Below are 21,742 nucleotides of genomic sequence, written 5' to 3'. Positions count from 1 at the left end.
TCCTCCCCAACAGCCTCTTGGAAGATAAAGAAACTATGCTCCTTGCTCCTCAGACTCTGTGGTAACCCATGAGCCAGAATCTTCACTCAATACAAAAAAGGGGCAAAAAAACCCAAGCAGGTTGTAAACTTTTCGAGTCCTTCACGAGGAGAGGTATTTTCCCTGTAAAATATTTTTTTTTTCCTTTTTAAAGTTTGTTTCAAAATAAAGAGAGCAAGAGAGAAGTCATGAATTCTAGTGAAAGGTGTGTAAAAACACAAGCTAAAAAAGGTACTGCCATCAATATGAAATTTAAAAAGAAATATATATATGTATATACGTGCAGCTAATTTGTGTATATATAATTTTTACATACATATATATATATGTCTGAACAGTGCAAATGGATGGAGTTCATAGTTCCAGTTTTAAAAATATAGTACAAGGAAGGAGAGTCTGTTGGTGTGAGGCCCGGGTGAAAGGACGCAGAGACCTTTGGCGACTTGGTTGGGCTTATCTCTTTTCCTGTCTTAACTCAGTGACTCCTCGTGCTGACCAACCTGTTGTTTTCTACCAGCTCAATTCCAGAGACACGAAATTCAGAGGGATTATTAATAATATTTAGTTTAGGGCTTCTGAATATAATGACTTTTTTCCTTTTTCTCTTTTGTGTTAATGGTTACTCTGTCTGGCATGGGAGACGAAAGGGGTAAGAGGATGAAGGTGAAGAGAAGGGAAGGGGAGAAGGAAAGGCTAGGTGGCCATGTCCCTCTGCTGTGACCTCGCCATCTGGAAAATGTTCTGGAAGGAAAAGAAGAGAAGAGTTATTGGCAAGCCCCGGTGTCCACGTCTCCCGCGCCTGAGACCAGCCCTCAAACAGAAACGGACGGTGTAGGACCCAATGACTCGCTCTAACTGGACCTTCCCTGATAGAACCTCCCACCTAGAATCGCAGCCTTTTAGAGCCAGAAGGGACCTTAGAGATTAATTATCTGGCTCAGCCTTCCTGTTTTACACATATATGAAAAGATGAGAAAACTGAGCTCCAGGGAGGCTGGTCTGTACGAAATCAGAGGAAGAAAAGCCGGGAGAGAATCTAGCCCTTGTGTCCGAAGCCCAACCTCTCCCTACTGTACCAAGAATATCTACTTCCACATTCCTGCCTTTACCTGCTAAACCTCGGAAACATTTTCTTTGACCATAAGTAGCTAATTACTCAGAATCTCCCAGATTCTGCTCCAGCACCGGCATATAGAGATAGCAAAGCAGGAGCAAACCCCTTCCCACACATACACGTTCCTCATTAGCCTGTACAGACTGTTGTGACAGCTGCCCTGCTGGGTCAGGAACAGATTGGAGGGTGACTTGGTAAAAACAGGCAATGGAGGGTCCACGAAGTCACGAGAGGGCTGAGCATACAGCCGATGGCCACATGCAGACGGGACGGGGCAGGGCTTTGTCCAGTCCACCCAGCACCCCCAGCAGTGTCCTGACTCCTACGGGGTGAGCGGTCCCAGAGAGACAGAGACGGAGGTGAGGGTCCCAGGGATTTGGCCAGAGGCCTGGACATTGTAAACAAACAAAGGTGCAACAGTCAACTCAAGGTTGTTTAGAATTACCTCTTTTCTCCACTTGAGCTCACAGAACACCCTCTCGAAGCATTCATGCATGTAATTGAACTGAAAAAACAAAACAAAACAAAACAAAACCTAGCAACGCTCAGTGACTTCTCAAGACCAGGCACCACAGGGCCAAACCACTGAGCTCCTGCCCTCTGTCACCCAACCTTCCTAACCTGCTCTGCCCAGAGACACCGCCCCCACCCCCATCACCACCACCACCACGGCTCATCTACGACACTCTGGCTCCGTCTAGTGGTGACTGTGCGTCAAGCGGGCTGGGACGCTGCCATCCTAGTCCGGCCCCAAGGAAAGACAGGAAGACCTGGGCCCCGACTGCAGCCAGGTTCAGATCTCAACACCACGCTGCCTCTGCAGCTCCCTCCTCTCAGGCATTTATTTAGTTTAAGAAGAACTTGACGCCAATCTGCTTTCCCCAAGCACGCTTCTCCGTCTAGCACTCACATATGGTGTGAAGATTTTAACCCATCGCGGTTTCTTCTCTCCTCGGGCATATTCAAAGCAGAAGGCCATTCCTTCCTCATCTGTATCCCATCGCTGCATCTCGTCCCATTCAAACGCTATGACCTGGTTCTGAACAACCGAAAGCAAGAAAGGACGAGTGAGAGTGCTGGGGGCTCAGGAGAGATGGTTCTGAACCAGGCGCAGGAGAGAAACGAGTGGCGACGTCCACATCATTGACAGCATAAGGGGCCGCGTGAGGGCGGTGAGGATGAGTGTGGATGCAGTGCCAGGTCCACCCCAGTCGGAACAGTCGCACTTCAGTCCAGCACCGCACCCCAGTGGGAACCAAAACACAGCACATGAGTGAGAACCCCAGGACCCCGTGGGGGGCCCAGCCCCAGCCCGCCCGTCCTCACCTCCAGCTGTCCGTCTTCAGTGCAGGCGTGCAGTTTAAAGTGCGTGATGCTGATGGCTGTGATGACGTGCCCCTTCCTCCTGGAGTCGCAGGCACAGTGGGGGAAGAGGATTTCATTGTAGCCCTCACACGTTCTTAGCATGTTGAGGTACTGGAGAACAAACAGGAAGGGAACCCGGTGTTACTGTGGAACAGCCTCCGCGGAGCTACTGACATGGCACCGGAACTCAGAGACCCCTCTCACCAGCAGCCTGGGGACCCTGCCTCTGGTCTCAGGCCCAGCCCTAAGGTGGGACAGGACTCTGAGACGATCTTTTATCCCACTTCCAACCTTCAACCTCACCCCCTTTCTCTGCTTAAAGAAAGACACACAAAGGAAGCTAGAAGAGACACTGTAAGCAGGACTCCTGGGGCTAGACGGGAACGCACAAGGCCACTTTGGCCCTCCATCTTCACTGTACCTCAGGGCTGGGAATCGAAGCTATCCTTGTAATTCAGGAAAGGGGGCAAAGACTTCACCCCATCTCTTCTCCAATCAAGTTACAATGAGCTCAGCGATGAGGGCTCAGCTACCCCAAATCTCACACTCCTATCATGTCTAAGCTGAAAGAGACTTTAAAAGCTAGTCATTTCACAGAAACGCAGAGTAATATGAGAACTGCCGAAGGCCACATAAGTGGCACAACCAGGATGAGAAGCCTGGTTTAATTTGTTGGTCATGGATCTTTTTTCTGTCACCAACTAGTCCCCAAATCAGCCCCACTACCCCCTGGGTCTCATGAAAAAGCATCTGGACCCAAATCAAGTGACATATATGACCCTCACAGGTACAACGCTACCACCAGAGAGGTCTGCGAACTATGGAGTCTAACTCAGCTGTGTCCCTTCTCTATAATTACAGCTGGCCTCTCTCACTCAACTCAGTATTTTAAGTTGAGAGGAGAGAGTAAAAGAAGACATGTGGGAAGGAGAACAGAAGAGAAATAGGGAAAAGATGATTAAAAAAGAAAAAAGACTCATGGACCTACCCAGAGACGGCCTGGGAACAAGCAAAGAGCCGTGGGCCCAGCTGCATGTCACACAGGAAGAACAGGGCACACTGAGCAGCTGTGCGGAGCGTTGGCGGGAGACAAAGGCACCACAGCCCAGTGACGTAATGAGATGGGCAGGGGCATTAGGAGACACTGGACAGCTGCCCGACCAAGAGAGAAGAAGGGACAGAGGCGCGACACGGACCCCAGGCAACCTGTGGCTCTGGTCCCAATGCACGGCACCGAAGATCGTTGCTACTGCCACCGGCTACTGTCTGGAAAGACTTAACTAAGGGCCCACGTGAAAAATAAACAAAGAACCCCACCACACGCTCCTTTCCCCATGTTGGATTTATTTCTCCTCAGGTAAAATACTAGCAACTTCAACGGGGGACATTGCACAAGTGCAGCAAGAACACAGGGGCGGGGCCATTCACAAGTGCCACCATGTGTCACTGCATCCTTGTTCTTCTCATTTCCCCTTCCCTCTGTCACCCCGCTCCACCCCCGTCACAGCCTCCCTGTAGCAGTGACACACGGGACACTGCCTGGCCCTGCTGTTAGCACCATCAGCACACTGACACCTCTAGCCACTACGCTTTGGTAAACATGACAGTGATATACGTGTACTCATAAAAGAGAACTCTTCGAGGTTATGACAAGAAGCAAAGCTCCGGACAGGAGGCAGAGGGAGATCAAGAGCCTGGGCTTGGATCCTGGCCCGTCACTTCCTGAGTGTTGGGCAAGTTACCTGAACTAACAGGACCTACGTCACAGCCATTCGCAGGCATCCCAGGACTCAGCAGAGCATTTAGTGTGCGGTGGGTACGCCACAAATGATAGCTTACAAAATCACTTTAAAGGCTCTGTGACCCTTGGCCAGAGGGCTCAACTATTTTCTCTCTCCCGAAGGCCCTGTAGAATGACATATATGGAAATGACTTTTTAAAACTCCAGGGGAAACAAGCACGTGCGTGAGACAGATGAACGGCAGGAAGCGGAAAGGTGCTGAAGCTGGGTAATGGGCACGCGGGGGCTAAACGCGCTGTCCTTTCAACTTCTCCATGTATTGGGACATTTCTGCAATAAAATGTTAGGAGGAAAAGAAGAGGGCCCCGCAGCCAGGCCTCCAGCACTCGGTCCGCGGCACCCTGGCTGTCACCGGGGACTTTCCACGTGCTCAATAAGCAGCCAGCTCTGCTCAGAGGCTCAAGACCTCTGCCAAGGCCGCTGGGTGGCTCGCTGCCTTGACACTAGTCCTGCGCGTGTCCTTCAACAACAATGGCTTCCGCACAACACACCTGCCACGCGCTGTTCTTTGAGAGGCACCACTACTAGGGCCTGTCCTGCCACATTCCTAGTTGCGAGTCTGACTATATAGATTTTTGTAAACGCGAGAAACATGCAGACAAGGGAGGGATTAGGAAAAGACATTGGAAGAGACGTGGAGCTGCGCTGATCTTGAACTCGGTTTGTGATCTTGTGTAAGTCACTCTTCTCTGGGGACTTCCCCTGTGCCATCTGGAAACAGAGAACACTGCTGCCACCCTCTCAGCTCTGATGTAGAGAAAAACATATGCTTTGGAGCCAGACAGAAATGGTTCAAATCCTCATCTAACTTCTGATCTCAGGTAAGAGTCTTCATCTCTCCAACTCTGCCCTGCTCTGCAAAGTGGGGGTGACACCTGCATGGCTGTCATAAGGAGGAAATGAGACTGTACATACAGTGTCCCCAGCAACCCCAGGCACATAGTACGTGTCCTCCCCCTTGAATCAAAAAGCTGATTTATCCCTCCAGATTCAGGAATGTAGTCCCTGAAAGCAAAGGACCTTCAGAGGACTTCCTAATGGCATAGGTTCTAAAAATAACCTGAGTGAAAACGAAGGGCACCTGTGGCCCTGGTGAAACGACAGCAGTAAAGTTGCAATGAGGAAACCTAAGGTTTTCAGAGAGTCTCGGGTCAGGTAGTATTTCTCAGCTTTAAGTGGGCATATCTCCATTCCTGGATTTGCACAAAGCGTAAAGAGAAGAAACATTGAAGAAAGTCTTACCTACGTCCACAATTTCCAAAGTGAATTTTTGTTTTCAAACAGATTTATGTAACGGTGTGTAGCTATATATTTGAAACACAAAATTATCCTGTCCATTTTCCTTCCATGTTAAATACTGAGTACTTCAATATGTATCCCAATTATCTCCCTGACACACACCACGTAGGTGCCGGCCCCCATCAGGCTGAGAAGAGGAAACGTACCGCATGGGACAGTCTGTGACTGTTCAATACTTAGCACGACAGGTAACTACAGAAATAGGACAGTTACTAGCAGACTCAGTACTTAACACCAGAACACTTCGGCGAGTGGGTGAGGTCCATTCTGGGGAACTCGCTGTTCTCTCAAACACCCTGCCGAGGGTCAAACCAGGTCTAAACCAGAAATAAGGGCTTGCGAGGAACCTTAGGAGCGAACTCTGCCAAACCCCACAGCAGTGACGCTGAAGCACCTGGAATTTCAGAATCATCAGGGTGCTTCTGTGAAAAATCGTTACAAAAATGCCTACATCCTCCCCCAGGGATTCCGGCTTAGTAAATGTGAGGTGGGTGCAGACACCTGCACTGTGATTCCCACAGGTGAGCTAGGACCACACTCTGAGAAACACCAACTTTCACATTTACTGCCTTGTGTGAAATCACCAAAAATAATGTTGAGAAACACTAACATGGAAATTTCTTATTTGTCAGTTTAACAATGGCAAAGTCAGGCCACTGCAACATAAGGAAAACATGAGTTCCAAATGTCTACTGTTTATGTGAGAGTGAAAAAAAAAAAAAAAGGAAAAAAAGGAAAAGACCAAATCTCTCTAGGATGATTGGATTCTCAACCATCCAAATCTGAGATTCAATCTAACTGTAAAATAAGTAGAAAACAAAACCATTTTTGATCACACTGGGTCTTATACCGATGTCAAAGATATGTGCTGTCCTCTGTATCTGGAGGACACGGGGACTGAACACAGAGCTTATTTAGCTACCAGGAACGCTGGAGTATTCTGTCAAGGTTCTACTTGATAGTTGGCAATCTGAACATCCTACTTGACAGAAAAGAAAGTAGAACTGAGAAGCTTGTTGAATTGCTGAAGTTCTCACAGTGATTTGGCAACTAACTGTACTGATGGACCTAATGTTAGGCCCACTAACCATACCGAGTTGCTACAGAGAATGGTGTCAAGACGTATGGCTCTGAAGGGTCCACGGAGATGGAAGTTTCAATGTGCTGACCACTGAGTAAGCTGGTGTCTTTGAACACTAATACTTGAATATATGAAATTACACTTGAATAAATTTCAAACTTTGGTAGGATTTTCTTTAAAATCTGTAGTATCATAAGGTTAGTACACACTTGTATGTTGGCATTAGGTTTTCAAGACAATAGAATTCCATAAAAGTTTAAGCCCATTTTACACTCAATTTGAATGACCCATGGGGAAACGTATCAATGTACCAACTGCACTCAACATTCTCACCTGGGTGACTACAGGATACAAATTTGAGTCTGAAAATGATTTCACAAGAGATCACGCTGCTTGTTAAGTTCCGACTTTCTGTATTTTGCCACAGAAGAACACAAACCTATTTGTGTCTCCAGCACCTTGCACTGTGTGTGCCTAGCACACACTTGGTGCTCGGCAAGTAGTTTTGGTTGCATGCGTACACGGAAGAGAGCGTGTCTGGGTACTGCAAGTGCAAACACCCAACACATGTTCCGTCTGTCGTGGTGTTACCAGAGGCCACTGGGAAATCACTTTGCTTCTGGTGGCTCCGGCCCAGGTAGAGAACCGCTGCAGATGCCGATGGCCCCACAGTATTGGGCTCTTTTCACCAAGAAGCTGCGAATGTGCTGGTCAGAATCGTGCAGTAACATATGGAAGACAACGCCAGTGTCTCAAAGGACAGGTGGAAGCTGAGTTTTAAAATCCTGTCTCCCATATAGTAAAATGCCCTTAACCGAAATTCTGCCAAGTTAATACACTTTTTCTGTTTAAAATACTGTGTGTTGCTTATGTCAGCCTGTTGCTATGCACAACATTCGTAGATGGTTCTCTGATCTTTGGCAATTTTCTAAGGCAAAGCGATTTCTTCCTTTTCATCATATAAGTGATAATATAACTGTCCCAGCTAGACGTAAGACCATGGCTGAGTTCAATGGTTGACTTGCGTATTCTTATTTCAACCCAATTAATTTAGATGGATGAACATTCCCTCATAAGAAGTGCACAGAAGGTACAAAGAAATTCAAGTGATCTATAAAATTATTACCAATGCAATTACTGCCTAGTGTGAAATCATGAAAAATTATAATTGGAAAAATTTCAACTACGTGTGAATTTGCCAAGAAAGAAATTTTAAAATGCTATGAGTGGAAGTTCTGTAAGTGTTCTTTACACATTTTATTTCTGACAATTTCCATCTTGTATTTATGGCAGATACAAATTGAAAACTAATTTTGAGACATTTAAGGAATATTCTAGGCAGCCCTCTCTAACAGAACTTCCTGTGATGATGAAAACGTCCTATCCTAGCTGTCCAATACCATAGCTAGTACTCACATGTGGCTAGTAAGCATCTGCTATGTGGCTAGAGCATCTGAGGGAATGAATTTTAAATTTTATTTAATTTAAATAAATTTAAAATTAAATTTAAACAGCCACATGAGGCTAGTAGCTATCGAACTGAACAGTACAGCTCCAAGATATCATACTAATCAAAAGTGTTAATAAATGTTTAAGCAACTGCAGAGGTCGAAACTGCAAAAACAAATGATTTTGCTACTGCCAGATCACAACTAAAATAATTTCTAATGTTAAAAACCTAAATATCAATTCTTACGGAATTTTAATCATGTTAAACGTTTTGCACATCTTTGGTTTTAGAACTTTTTCTATCAAAAAAAATTCCATTTGGTTATTAATAATAAAGTTATATACCTATAGAGAGCAAAATAATCTCTGTGTGCGCTACGTGGAGGAAAACAGTGGACTTTTTACACCAAGGTCTGTATCCCCGCTCCTTTTCTAAAATTAGTTAAGCCACTGACCAGGCGGCAACAATTTCAAAACTGACTGGAACAACAGGTTTAAGAGATAAGAAGCAGCATTTCATAGAGAGATGATGGGGACGTAAACTTACCATGACCATTTTCCTTTGTTCATACAGCTTCTGTAATTGGTAGGACTTTTCCTCTGCTTTGATGTAACCTTTCTTCACATCATCGACAGCCTGACACCAAAACAAGGGCAGGGAAGAAAGGAATGTAAAAATCAACGTCAAGTACCTTCGTGATAAAAACAGAGGCACGATTTCACCGTCTGAAGAACTCTTCCACGTGGACCATCATCGTCCCCAGTGAACTCGGCCACAAGGACACATTTATGGGAATAGGTAGCATTTATGAAGTGTCTGGTATGGGCTCCAGGATGTTCTAGGCACGTGAGGAATCTGGTTTCTCAGGTTAAGAGATTTAAATTCTTGTTAATGTATACATGGGAAACAATTAGAAGACACTAAAAGACAGCATCTAATACTGTAGTGAAGGTAACAGCGGAGCAGCCAAACTGTGTGGTATAGACAGTGACACACGCAGTGGAACAGGAGAGCTCGCTGCTGGTTGCAGTTCTCAAGGAAGCCTTGGCTGGATGTCAGGAAACAGGAATGGGTTTGAGCTTAAATACAATTAGGAGACAGAGGTGCCCGGTTTAAGTAAAAGGGTGCATGGTGGGGGACAATGGAAGATAATGCTAGAGGGGTAGGTTAACAGATTAGGGAGGATCCTAAAAAGCGGGCACAGGAATTTAGCCTTCCGGACAGTAGGGGGCTAAAATAAGCAATACAATTTTATTATTTTGTTTTAAAAAAAAGAAGATCGATTTGTATGAGTGCCGTATGAATTAAGCGAAGGAGGGAACAAAGGGAGACCGACGATGTTGTGGTATTTGAAGCACGGAATGAAACAAGGCCTTAAGCTAGGGTGGTAGCAATGGGAGGAGAGGAAGTGATAAATCTCAGACCATGAACGGCAAAAATCCCCAATGGGACCTGATCCAGACATAATCCGCTAATTCTAAATGAGTCCTGGTTCAGCTATATGAAATATGCACCCTCTTCCCAACCTCACTGCACCCCAAGAAAAAAATTAAAATCTAAAGGAAGGGGACACTGATCATTGGGAGGAAAAAAGGAACAAATCATTTCTCCAGGGCCCTGGCACTCAGAACCTAACCTCAGGGAGTTCCTGCCAGGACAACTCTACACAGGCACCAGGCCGGGGATGACGTGAACTGCCGACTTCCTTAAGGTAGCAGCAATCGTTCCCCACAGTCTTTTAAGGGAAAATAGTTGCATAACAGAATGAGTTTAGGATTGAAGTCAAAAGACCAGTTCACCTTCTAGCGCTGGCCCTACGAGTGTGCACGTTAGTGAGTCACTTAAGCCCTCTCAGTCTGTAAAACAAGACTGATACTCATCTTACAGGCAGACAACAAAATGAGACAACAGGTGTTAAGAGTTTTGTAAAGTATAGATAAATAGTTGTTACTGTATCATTGCTATTGGCATTGTTTAGCTGTTAAGTCCTGCCTGGGACCACCTACTCCACCTCAGTCATAACCGTACAAACCAGGGCTCTCTTGGCACAGAGGCTCGTATGCAGAGGACATGCGCAGTAAGAATGGCCACACAATGACCTGGGAACCTGAAGACTTCATTATTTATCATCGAAAGACTTGGCTGCCCCAGACCAAATTTAAACCAATTATTGGAAAGCCAGGAGAGAAGAAGGAAAGCAAACAAACAAATACTGTTCTATCTATTCAGTTTCCTACGTAACAAAGTATTACTTAGCTAAGGGAAAAGAGTTTTCTGATGAGCAAATAAAAATGCTGTTATTTATTTCGTTCGCATCCCCAATACCTAGATTGGCTTCGACTCTGAATAGCACTTAAATATTTGATGAACATTTCCCCAGGGCAGAGGTGGGTCAGAATGAACATCTACTGCAGCCACTCTAAGTGAGCTACTGGGGCAGTAAAAACCTTCTCTCCTCCTCTCATTTCTAATCAAGATTATACTGCTTGACTAGCCCTGAGTGGAAAACATAGATATCATCAAGTAGAGTCCTCTTTTTCTTAATTGAAATTGTTCTTGTTAAAGTAAAACATGTACATAGTTTTAAAAAATTACAAGTATTACTAAAAGGCTCCTAATAAAAACAGCAGTCTTCTGCTCCCACAGCCTCATTCCACAGAAGCAACTAATTTTAATCACTGTCAGCAGTTTCTTAGAATATATTCCTTCCATAATTCGCTATGTCATGTTTACACTAGTAATTCCAAACTTAGCGATTTTAGACAATGTTGACTTCCTGTGTTAAAAATACTGTCTTAGCTTTCCTATACCAGCCAAGCACTCCTACCTCTTCTTCCTCCAGCCTCTCAATAAAAATTAAATCAATATTCAGTATTATTATAATCAATACATTATGACAAGCATGTAAATAAATACTGTTCACAACTAACTCATGTACTATATACTATGACTTCCTTTCTTGTATAAGCTTTTTCCTGATGGTAACTGCCTCTCGTTTTTGTTTGTAACTTTCCATATGACTCTTTTTCCCCCCTTTCTCTGCCTCCCCCCCCACCACCACTCTGGTTCAAGCCGTTGTTTCTCAGTCTAGTTGTGTAGGACACAGCTCCCTGGCCCATGCAGGTGTTATGGGCCTTGCCCCCCACCCCCAGCTGAGGCAGTTGGTCGCCAGTCATGGGTTGGCTGCTCACAGCAGCTCTCGCCAGCTGCCAGCCACTCACGATGGCCACCGGCCACTCATGGCGGCACACAGTAGCCCACGGCAGCACAAAGCAGCCCATGGCAGCTCATGCCAACCTCCAGCTGCTCACGCAGCCCAGCTCCAGGGAGAGCCGTTGTTCACAATCCTAGCTGTAGAGGGCGCAGCTCACTGGCCCACGTGGGAATCGAACCAGCGACCTCGGCCTTAGGAGGGCGGAACTCCATCCACCTGAGCCACCGGGCCGGCCCTCCATGTGACTCTCACCAATTCTTCCACAATAACCAAACACCAAACTCCTCTCGCTTCATTCAAGTATTTATCTGGTAAAAACTGTTGACAGTTCTCATCGGCTGTTATCTCCTCTCCTGTTCTTTGTTCTTGCAGGTTTATGCCTTTTAAATTTCCATTACTATTATTTTAGTGAGCCTTCAGGAAGGAGCAGATTACATAAGTGTTCAGTCTGCCAGGTTTAGCCAGACTTGAAATATATCCTACTATGAATTTCAACCTTATTAATTTTAGGGAAAAAGCTCATTATCATCAGTATCTAATATTTCATCAATTCTAAGGTGCACATTTTTTCACATCTCTAAAACTGGGATGCATCTTACAATCAATTATGTGTCAGTTTAATTAGTAGCTCTTTTCTCTTTCTTAGCAGTACGAAAAATAGTGCATCTTACAATGGACGGCATCTTGGAATTGAAATATATTAGCTAGTCCCACCATCAATATATGATACAAACATAACTAAAATTAAGGGAAAAAATTTAATATTATTTTCCAAATGGCCCAATTGTTATAGTCAATCAAGAAATCATTTGAGCTCTTCTGCCATTTTGGGAATGTAAAATGATGCAGCTGTTATGGAAAATTGTATGGCGGGTCCTCAAAAATTTATAAATAGAATTACCATATGATCCAGCAATCCCAATTCTGGGTATATTAAAAGTAGGATTTTGAAGAGATAGTTACACTCCCATGTTCATAACAGCATTATTCATGACAGCCAAGAGGTAGAAGAAACCCAAATGTCCATCCACAGATGACTAGATAAACAAAATGTGATATACACATACAATGAGATACTATTATTTTACCCTAAAAAGGAAAGAAATCCTGTCATATGCTACCACGTGGTTGAGCCTTGAGGACAGTATGCTAAGTGAAATAAGCCAGTCACAAAAGGACAAATACTGTGTGATTCCATTTACACAATCAGTACAGAGCTCAGCAAAGCAGTGCTAAGGATTTACCCAATGCAGGGCGTGGACTTGAACCAGACATTCTGACTCCTAGCTAATGATTCTTCCATTTCACCAATACAAGGAAAAATGTTCCATTCATAATTGTAATAAAAGTATAAAACACTTAGGAATTAATTTAAGGGGCATACGTGAAACATAAAACTACAGAACTTTATTTGGGGAAACAAAGGAGGAGTTGAATAAATAGAAACATTATGCACTTTGTTGGGAATATTACATTTAATAAAAATGGTGATTCTTCTTCAGTTAAACTGTAAATTTAACAAAAACCTAATTATAATAGTAATAGGATACTGTATAGTATTATCAAATGAGTTAAAAATGTTTAAAAGGGGGGCGGACGGGTGGCTTAGTTGGTTAGAGCGCGAGCTCTGGGCAACAGGGCTGCCGGTTCGATTCCCACATGGGCCAGCAAGCTGCGCCCTCCGCAACTAGAATGAAGTCAATGAGCTGCCACTGAGTTCCCTGGTGGCCAGATGGCTCAGTTGAGCGCGGGCTCTCAACTACAAGGTTGCTGGTTCGACTCCTGCAAGGGATGGTGGGCTGCACCCCCTGCAACTAACAACAGCGAATGGACCTGGAGCTGAGCAGCGCCCTCCACAACTAAGACTGAAAGGAGAACAACTTGACTTGGATGGAGCTGATGAGTCCTGGGGAAAATACACTACTGTTTCCCAAAAAAAAGTCCTGGAAATATACTGTTCCCCCCAATAAAGTCCTGTTCCCCTTCCCCAATAAAATCTTTAAAAAAATATTTAAAAGGAAGTACAAGACTAAAGATAGTATTCACTATATGGCTCTGCTATAAATCTATGATTTATAGAGTCATAATATAAACACTGAATATGGATTTAACAAATATTATAATTTGCCTGTATTAAGAAGATGAGAGAGATGAAAAGGTATAGGTATTACTGGGAATGGAGGATGAAACAGAGCCAAAGTCTCATCTTCTATGGTGGGAAGTGAACAGATATTGCCCGAATCTGAAAAATCAAGTAGGAGCAATATAACCAATTTCTAATAGAGACATGGAAATAAATATAAAACAAAACAAAACAAAAAACAAAGCTAAAAGAGGTGGAAGTGGTTGCCTAAGGAGGGAGATGAAAATAAGTGGGGGCGACTAATATTTTTCATAATAACCTGTATAGAACTATTTCAATTTTATGTATGTAAGATTTTGATGAAAATTTTCTGAAAAGGTTCACAGCCATAATGCTCATTTTCTGTTGTTTAAAAATATATTAACAAATATATTTAAGCTCTAGGACATCGTCACTTCTTAAACTTATTTATCTTTTGTGAAATGAGACAGAACATTTTACAAATTTAACTATGATCCAAGAGGCAAAGCAGGTTACCGAAGGATTCATAGTGAATTGGCGAATAACCCACTCCATACAAACAAAGAAATCAGGCCTTTCCAGGAAGATCGATTTACCCACCTGATGAAAGAAGTAGGTAACAGCGAGGTCATTGTCATTTAAGAGGATTTCTTCTTCTGTCGTAAAAAGCCACTTTCGAATGGTCAGGCAGGTGCCTGGCACAGCTGATGTGTAATTCTGGACGTACAGTTTATGAGGAAATTCATTAGGTGCCAGCTTACGTACTAAAGAGAAGACAAAAGAGAAAGCTAGAGTGAAAAGCTATGTAAGGAATTTTCCTAGTGTAAACTGCAAGTAATGTGTAAACCAGCAGATCACAAAAGGTAGGTTATCACTAACCAGCACATCTGCGTAGGTCCATCCAGGAGCTCTGCCGTGGGATCACAAAATCACCATTTGGCCAAATCTCTCCCTTCTAACTAGGACTCTGGCCAGTCGGGCCTCGAACTGACTGAACTCTATCACCTGAATGACAGCACCTACTACAAGCTCAAAATAGCTGGTCCATTTTCTGGTAAGTAACAGCGATGTCCACTAAGGTTCTTTAAAGCAAGCCTCACCTCTTGCCCAGCTACGGGGCATTCAGAGTCCCTCATGTGGCAATTTTCGATGAACTGCTTCTATTGTTAATAGCTGAAGGCTCTTCCACCCCACCCCCAATCGAGACATTTATCAAAGTTCAAAGTGTCTTCTGAGTAATGTGACTTCCTCTTCTAACAATACACAAGCAGAATAAAACAATACCACTTTGATTTGCGCATTGTTTTTTTTTTTTTTGAAAGACTCAGTTTTCTTTCCTTGATGTTTACTTGGTTTTACAGCACCGCAAAAGACAGATTTAATATTTCACATTTTATTTATTAACTAAAGCTTAGGAAAAAGGGTAAGATTAGAATCCAAGTGTCCTGGTTCCCTAGCAATCCTTTGTAACATTTATATCTGCCCAGTTTAGACTGTAGGGAGTTGGGAAGAATAGAGATAGCTGCTTCAGGGGGAATCCAAGTTGTCCTACTTGACCTGGGACGGCAAGGCAATCCCAACCTACCAAATCTCCCCCTTTCTGGCATGAGGAAGGCCTGAGCAGTCAATATTATCTGTAATTTCTGGCCTTAGCCCTGTGTATTACATATGACGTGGAAAGGACCCATAAGCCATAGGAAATCTATGTCCTTCAGAGCAAGCACTTAGACTTCCTCCCCTTTGTGGTCTTAATGAACCAATGAGACCACCACCCCTAGCTGTTACAAAATAATATGTAAGAGAAGCTTCCTGTCATCATGCAATAGAATTTCCTAGAAAGAGGATATTTATTTACAAAGAACCTTAAAGACGGGCATTAAAGCAATGGCCTTTAAGCAATTTATCTCTTTCTACCTCCTAAAACAAAAAGCTATTCTTGGCTTCCTCTCAAGATGGAGGAGTAGGTAAACGCTGTGCTTGCCTCCTCCCACGACCACTTCCAAATTACAACTAAACTCAGAACAATCATCACTGAAAACCCCCTGAAGTCTAGCTGAACAACTAAGAACATACAGAAGAAGCCACATGGAGAGTGGTAGGAGAGTCAGAGACACTGAAGGTACAACATGAAGTGTACCAGCATTTGCATCATAGGGGTACCACATCCATGTGTAACTGTTAAAAATCGGGAGGGATATCTTAGCTGTGGAGGTCGCCTCTGAGGAGCAGGGGATCCCAACTCCCCATGAAGCTGCTCCCTAGCCCAGGGTTCCAGTGCCGGGAAGAGAAATCTCCACAACTTCTGGCTGTGAAAACTAGAGGGATGGTGGCTGAGTGAGATGGATGGCAGCTATACTCCCAGACTCTCCTCTTACAGGGCCTGCACACAGACTTACTCGCTGACAGACTCACTCACTCTGAGCTCCAGTGCAGGAGTAGGAGCTCGCAAGGCGCCAGGGACATACGGGGAGGAACTGAATTGTCTGGCATCAGGATGAGGGCTTTGGGGGGCAGCTTTCTGCCAGACAGAAGTGCTGGCAGAAGCACTGTTCTTTTGTTGAGCTCTCCCCACTCCCAGTGTGCACATGCAGGCAGGCGCCATATCTGAGTCTCCATCAACGTGGCTGACATTGTTCACCCCACCCTGGTGATTCCCTGAAACCCCACCCCACCCAGCTTGAGAGCCCACCTAAGCCACTTCCAGTGGCTTTTCCATACAAACAGCCTGTCTTGGCTCATGTTACAGACTTTCCTAAAATCTCTTAAAGGTTCACAAACCCCAGACAAGCAGCATCTGGCATCAGCATGCCCCATATCTCTTGCTTAGCAGCCCCAAGCCTGGCACTAGCGGCAGCCAGCCTCAGTTCACAGCTTAGCCTCTTCCAGGGACCTCCAAGCATAGCACAGTTAGCAACCATCTGCAGATCACTTTGTAGTTCATATCAAGTGGCCCCAGGCAGGGCACAGGCAGCACTGACCTTGGCCTGCACCAAAGCTCCCTTACCCTGGCCACACACCTGGTGGCCAGCCTCAGACCACACCAGAGTACCATCCAACCACCTCCACAAATGATACACCCAAAGGGTAGACTCAGCAGGCACTAGAGCCCCACTAAAGTGAATCCTGCGCCACAGGGTCAGCCCCTGCACAGCAGCTCCTCCACAGTAGTCACAGCCAGTCCTCACAACCAATCAGCCAGAGGGTGAATCCCTCCCACTGATGTGCCAACAGCAACCAAGGCTCAACTACAACAGGAGGGCACACACAACCCACACAAGGGACACTCCTGGAACACCCAACTCAGGTGAATACGGAGACTGCATCACTGGGCCCCACAGGACACTTAATACATAACGTCACTCTACCAAGACCAGGAGACTTAGCAGCTCTACCTAATACACAGAAACAAACAAAGGGAGTCAGCTAAAATGAGACGACAAAGAAACATGTCCCAAATAAAAGAACAGAACAAAGCTCCAGAAAAAGAACTAAACAAAATGGAGATGAGCAATCTACCAGATGCAGAGTTCAAAACATTAGTTATAAGGATGCCCAATGATCTTGGTAAGAACTTCAACAAATGGGAAACATAAAAATGGAGATAAAGGGGCCGGCCTGGTGGCTCAGGTGGTTGGAGCTCCGTGCTCCTAAGGCTAAAGGCTGCCGGTTCGATTCCCACATGGGCCAGTGGGCTCTTTGAACAAGGTTGCTGGTTCAATTCCTTGAGTCCCGCAAGGGATGATGGGCTCCGCCCTCTGCAACTAAGATTGAGCATGGCACCTTGAGCTGAACTGCCTCCCGGATGGCTCAGTTGGTTGGAGGTGCAGGCTCTCAACCACAAGGTTGCCAGTTTGATTCCTCGAGTCCCGCAAGGGATGGTGGGCAGCGCCCCCTGCAACTAAGATTGAACACAGCACCTTGAGCTGAGCTGCCGCTGAGCTCCCGGATGGCTCAGTTGGTTGGAGCACGTCCTCTCAACCACAAGGTTGCCAGTTCCACTCCCGCAAGGGATGGTGGGCTGTGCCCCTGCAACTAGCAACGGCAACTGAACCTGGAGCTGAGCTGCGCCCTCTACAACTCAAACTGAAAGGACAACTTGAAGCTGAACGGCACCCTCCACAACTAAGATTGAAAGGACAACAATTTGACTTGGGGGAAAAAAAAAAAGTCCTGGAAGTACACACTGTTCCCCAATAAAGTCCTGTTCCCCTTCCCCAATAAAATCTTTGAAAAAAAAGGAGATTAAAAAAACATAAAAAAGAAGCAACCTGTCAGAAATGGAGAACACTGTAACTGAAATGAAGAATACGCTAGAGGGAATCAACAGTAGATTAGATGAAGCAGAGGATCGAATCAGTGATTTGGAAAATAAGGTAGCAGAAAATGCCCAATTGGAACAGCAAAAAGAAAAAAGAATCCAAAAAAACGAAGAGAGTTTAAGGGGCCTCTGGGACAACATAAAGTGTACCAGCATTCGCATTATAGGGGTACCAGAAGAAAAGAGAGAGAGCAAGAGATTGAAAACCTATTTGAAGAAATAGTGAAGGAAAACTTCCCTAACCTAGTGAAGGAAATAGACATACAAACCCAGGAAACACAGAATCCCAAATGAAATAAACCCAAAGAGGCCCCACACCAGGACACATCATAATTAAAATGCCAAAGGTTAAAGACAAAGAGAGAATCATAAAAGCAGCAAAAGCAAAGCAGTTAGTTACTTACAGGGGAGCTCCCATAAGACTGTCAGCTGATTTCTCAACAGAAACTTTGCAGGCCAGAAAGGAATGGCAGGAAATATTCAAAGTGATAGAAAGTTAGGACCTACAACCAAGATTACCCTATCCAGCAAAGCTATCATCTAGAATCAAAGGGACAGATAAAGAGCTTCCCAGACAAGGAAAAGCTAAAGAAGTTCATTACTACCAAACCAGCCTAACAAGAAATGTTAAAGGGACTTCTTTAAGAAGAAGAAGAAGATACAAAATATGAATAATAAAATGGCAGTAACTACGTATCTATTAACAATTTCTTTAAATGTAAACGGATTAAATGCTCCAGTCAAAAGACATAGGGTGGCTGAATGGATAAGAAAACAAGATCCAAGTACCCATCAATAGATGATTGGATAAAGTAAATATGGTACATATATACAATGGAATATTATTCGGCCATAAAAAAGAATGAAATCTTTCCATTTGTGACAACATGGATGAACCTTGAGGGTATCATGCTAAGTGAAATAAATCAGACAGAGAAAGATAAATACCATATGATTTCACTTATATGTGGAATCTAAAAAATAAAATAAATGAACAAACAAAACAGAAATAAACTCATAGATACAGAAAACAAACTGATGGTTGCCAGATGGAGGGGTGTTGCAGGGCTGGGTGAGAATGGGGAAGGAATTAAGTACAAATTGGTAGTTAAGAAATAGTCACAGGGATGTAAAGTACAGCATAGGGAATACAGTCAATGATATTGTAATAATTATGGATGGTGTCAGGTGAGTACTAGATTTATCGGGGACATCACTTTGTAAGTTATATAAATGTCTCATCACAATGTTGTACACCTAGAATTAACATAATATTGTACGTCAACTGTAATTGAAAGATATAAAATGATGTTTTAAAAAAGCTACTCTTAAAAAGTCTACAAAAAGCACAAAGTACACTAAAACAAGTTGTGGCTAATTAGAACACCCCTCTTTTTAAGGGTGTTTCATTGGAATATATGGATTTTGAACTGCTAATTTAAAAGACCCTCAATGAGAACACCTGCTTCAGTGCTGGGTGCCAGTAATTTCCAAGGAGGAAAAAGGACCAGCAGGCAGCAGATAGCCGGGCTTCAGGGGATTCCTCCGACCTGCTTGTTAGAGACCATCCCGATGAGCGGGCTCTCCCCTTGTCTGCCAGCTCTTCTTCTCTAGGCAAGCCGTTTCAGTCTGACAGTTTCTGGGAGCTTCAGTCTGACAGTATTAGAATAAAATACCTCCCAATAAAACTTAATATTACCCACTGGCACTTACCAAAGGAATGATTAATCACTTCAAATAAGGCAAAGTAATTCACCGTCGTACTGTCCATGCCGACTTTTGCTGCAATAGCCTAAAGTGTAAGCAGGATAGATTAGTTGGTTTCAGGGAAACTAAATCTGGCAACAATGTTGGAGAAGACAGTTGCACGCACGTGGAGGGCGAGGCGGGAGGGTTCTGCCATCTTGGTTTCACATGAACTAAATCCATGGTCCATGGCTATTTTACTTTGCATGTATGTGTACACGTACACACACATACATATGTATGAAATTGAAGGGAAAAATACTTGTATGTGATTTAAACAGCTATGATTTCTGAGTTTCTCCCCTCCAATTCAAGCAGATAATAGTCTCTCCTTAAATATCAGCTTTCCTCTCTGAAATATGACTTCCCAAGGGTCTTTATAAACAGCACTTACAAGACATGTGCTTGGTAAGGACAGATCTTAGGAAGAAAGGCAATTCTTAAATATCCAGTCTTGTACATTCCGCCTACATTTAATATAGGCTGTTAACATACAGGATCTATGCCTCAGGTTCTTGAGCTTCAAATACTGTTTATCAATTTTGTTCATGTTTTACAATATCTTCTTGCTTATTTTTCAGATGATCCATGTCTCAGGCTAGGGACCTCCATTTCCTAAGAATAACCATCAATACCCACAAGGAAATAGCAAAATGTTGGGACAGCAGAGGCATTTTAAACATGTATCAGTCCTTCTCTCTAGGAACTAAGGTCCTAATATGACAAATAAAAAGAAATTGAAAGATTCCACGTGCAAATAACTGAAAAATTGAAATTATACACAAACAACAAAACACAAACTAGTAGAACCAGCATTCCTCTTCAATCCCTATATATATATAAGGTGTTAAGTGAAGAAGATGAAATCGTTGAATATTAGTGTCTTAGTAAACCAAATATGATTATACCTTCTTCCCCTCTCTGCTCACATATCAGACCTAGGTTCACTCCTGATAGGAGGTGGGAACTGGAATTACTGTTACGATGACTAAGTTACTATTCTTCGCTGCACTGGATAGAAACTGAAATGCTCTCAAGGTTTGGAGAATGGCTTGTAGCTAAAGGTCTCCATTACAGGGTGAAGGGGAAAGGTACAAAAAAAAGTAGGCCTTACTAGAGAAATACTGGAAAAGAAAAAGAAAAAAAAAGAAAGAAAACAAACCAAAATATCAGCAAGCTATAAAATTAACATTTTCCTTACAATCATACATACCACACCTGATAATTTCAGAGATAGTTGAGATCCTGCACATAACATTTATCATGGTCTACAGTGTGTGAGGAAACGTATGGGGATACATTTTTTGTGTGCCACAAAGAAGTAATAAGTATACCCATATCCAGAAACCTGCTAGTCTCCCTCAAAATATTGATCAAATCAGGATGAAAGACCAATAAAAAGGCCTAAAAGCAACACCCATCACCCAGACATAATCTTTGAATACCATTTCTCACCGACAGGAAACAGGACTCCTTGGGGAAATGGCTGATTAGAGATCTAGCACAGGAAATACACAGAGTTCCTTACAGAAGAATTCTAGTTAGTAAATGTGAGGAAATGAGAGAATTAGAAAATCAGCACTTTGCAACCCTTAGTGAGATCACTGGCGATAGACTCATTTGATAAAAGGTCAGTGGAGAAGTTCACAACAGAGAGATCAGGTTATTACCACCTAAACCTACTCATTAATCATTAAAAGTGGATAACCAGATACTGTATCCCTCCTGTTGAGAAGCGATATGAAGTCTATAACATCAATTGCGAAATATTTTTATCAAAAAAGCTGAACTTGAATCTAATCAAGTCTGTAGAGAAGACGTCCATTTGTAGAAAATATAAGGAGACAGAAAGACATATTAAATGACAAATAGATAAAAGAAACAAACACATAAATTCAGAATATGGGGCATTTCAACGGGACACAGACCCAATTTCTGCAATAAAACAATAACATGAAAAAAAGTTGGGGAAGGGAAGAGAGACTTCTCTATTTTAAAACAAACATCCTGAAATCTATGTAATTTTACTAACAATTGTCACCCCAATAAATTAAAATAAATAAATAAATAAAACAAACATAAAAACCAAATCTGACATAAGGACCTTATTTATTTAGACCCTGACTTTAACCAACCAACTAACTATAAAAAATAATTTTTAGATAACTGGGAAATTTTGACAATCAATTTATTAGTTAATAACAAGGAAAT

The 21,742-nt window shown here is 43.4% G+C and overlaps 1 protein-coding gene across 7 annotated transcripts in view; it reads right to left on the bottom strand.

Annotated features, from left to right (window-relative positions):
• Positions 1-585: 585 nt before the first annotated feature.
• The window catches only part of SNX27 (sorting nexin 27), a 60,426-nt gene continuing 39,269 nt past the window's right edge, over positions 586-21,742 (bottom strand). For all 7 annotated transcript variants that reach the window (XM_019739999.3, XM_074319076.2, XM_074319075.2 and 4 more), the window contains 7 exons: positions 19,499-19,577; positions 14,068-14,231; positions 8,696-8,785; positions 2,480-2,629; positions 2,064-2,192; positions 1,599-1,658; positions 586-780 (listed from right to left, as the gene is read on the bottom strand). In XM_019739999.3, coding sequence (XP_019595558.1) covers positions 733-780; positions 1,599-1,658; positions 2,064-2,192; positions 2,480-2,629; positions 8,696-8,785; positions 14,068-14,231; positions 19,499-19,577 — 720 coding nt within the window. In that variant the 3' untranslated portion in view covers positions 586-732. The remainder of the gene's footprint in view (positions 781-1,598; positions 1,659-2,063; positions 2,193-2,479; positions 2,630-8,695; positions 8,786-14,067; positions 14,232-19,498; positions 19,578-21,742) is intronic.

Source organism: Rhinolophus sinicus, chromosome 7, assembly GCF_057876585.1.
Source record: "Rhinolophus sinicus isolate RSI-liver-muscle chromosome 7, RSI-T2T, whole genome shotgun sequence".
Classification (NCBI taxonomy): domain Eukaryota; kingdom Metazoa; phylum Chordata; class Mammalia; order Chiroptera; family Rhinolophidae; genus Rhinolophus; species Rhinolophus sinicus.
The sequence above is the reverse complement of the archived record's forward strand: the minus strand, read 5'-3'. Positions and strand labels throughout refer to the sequence as shown.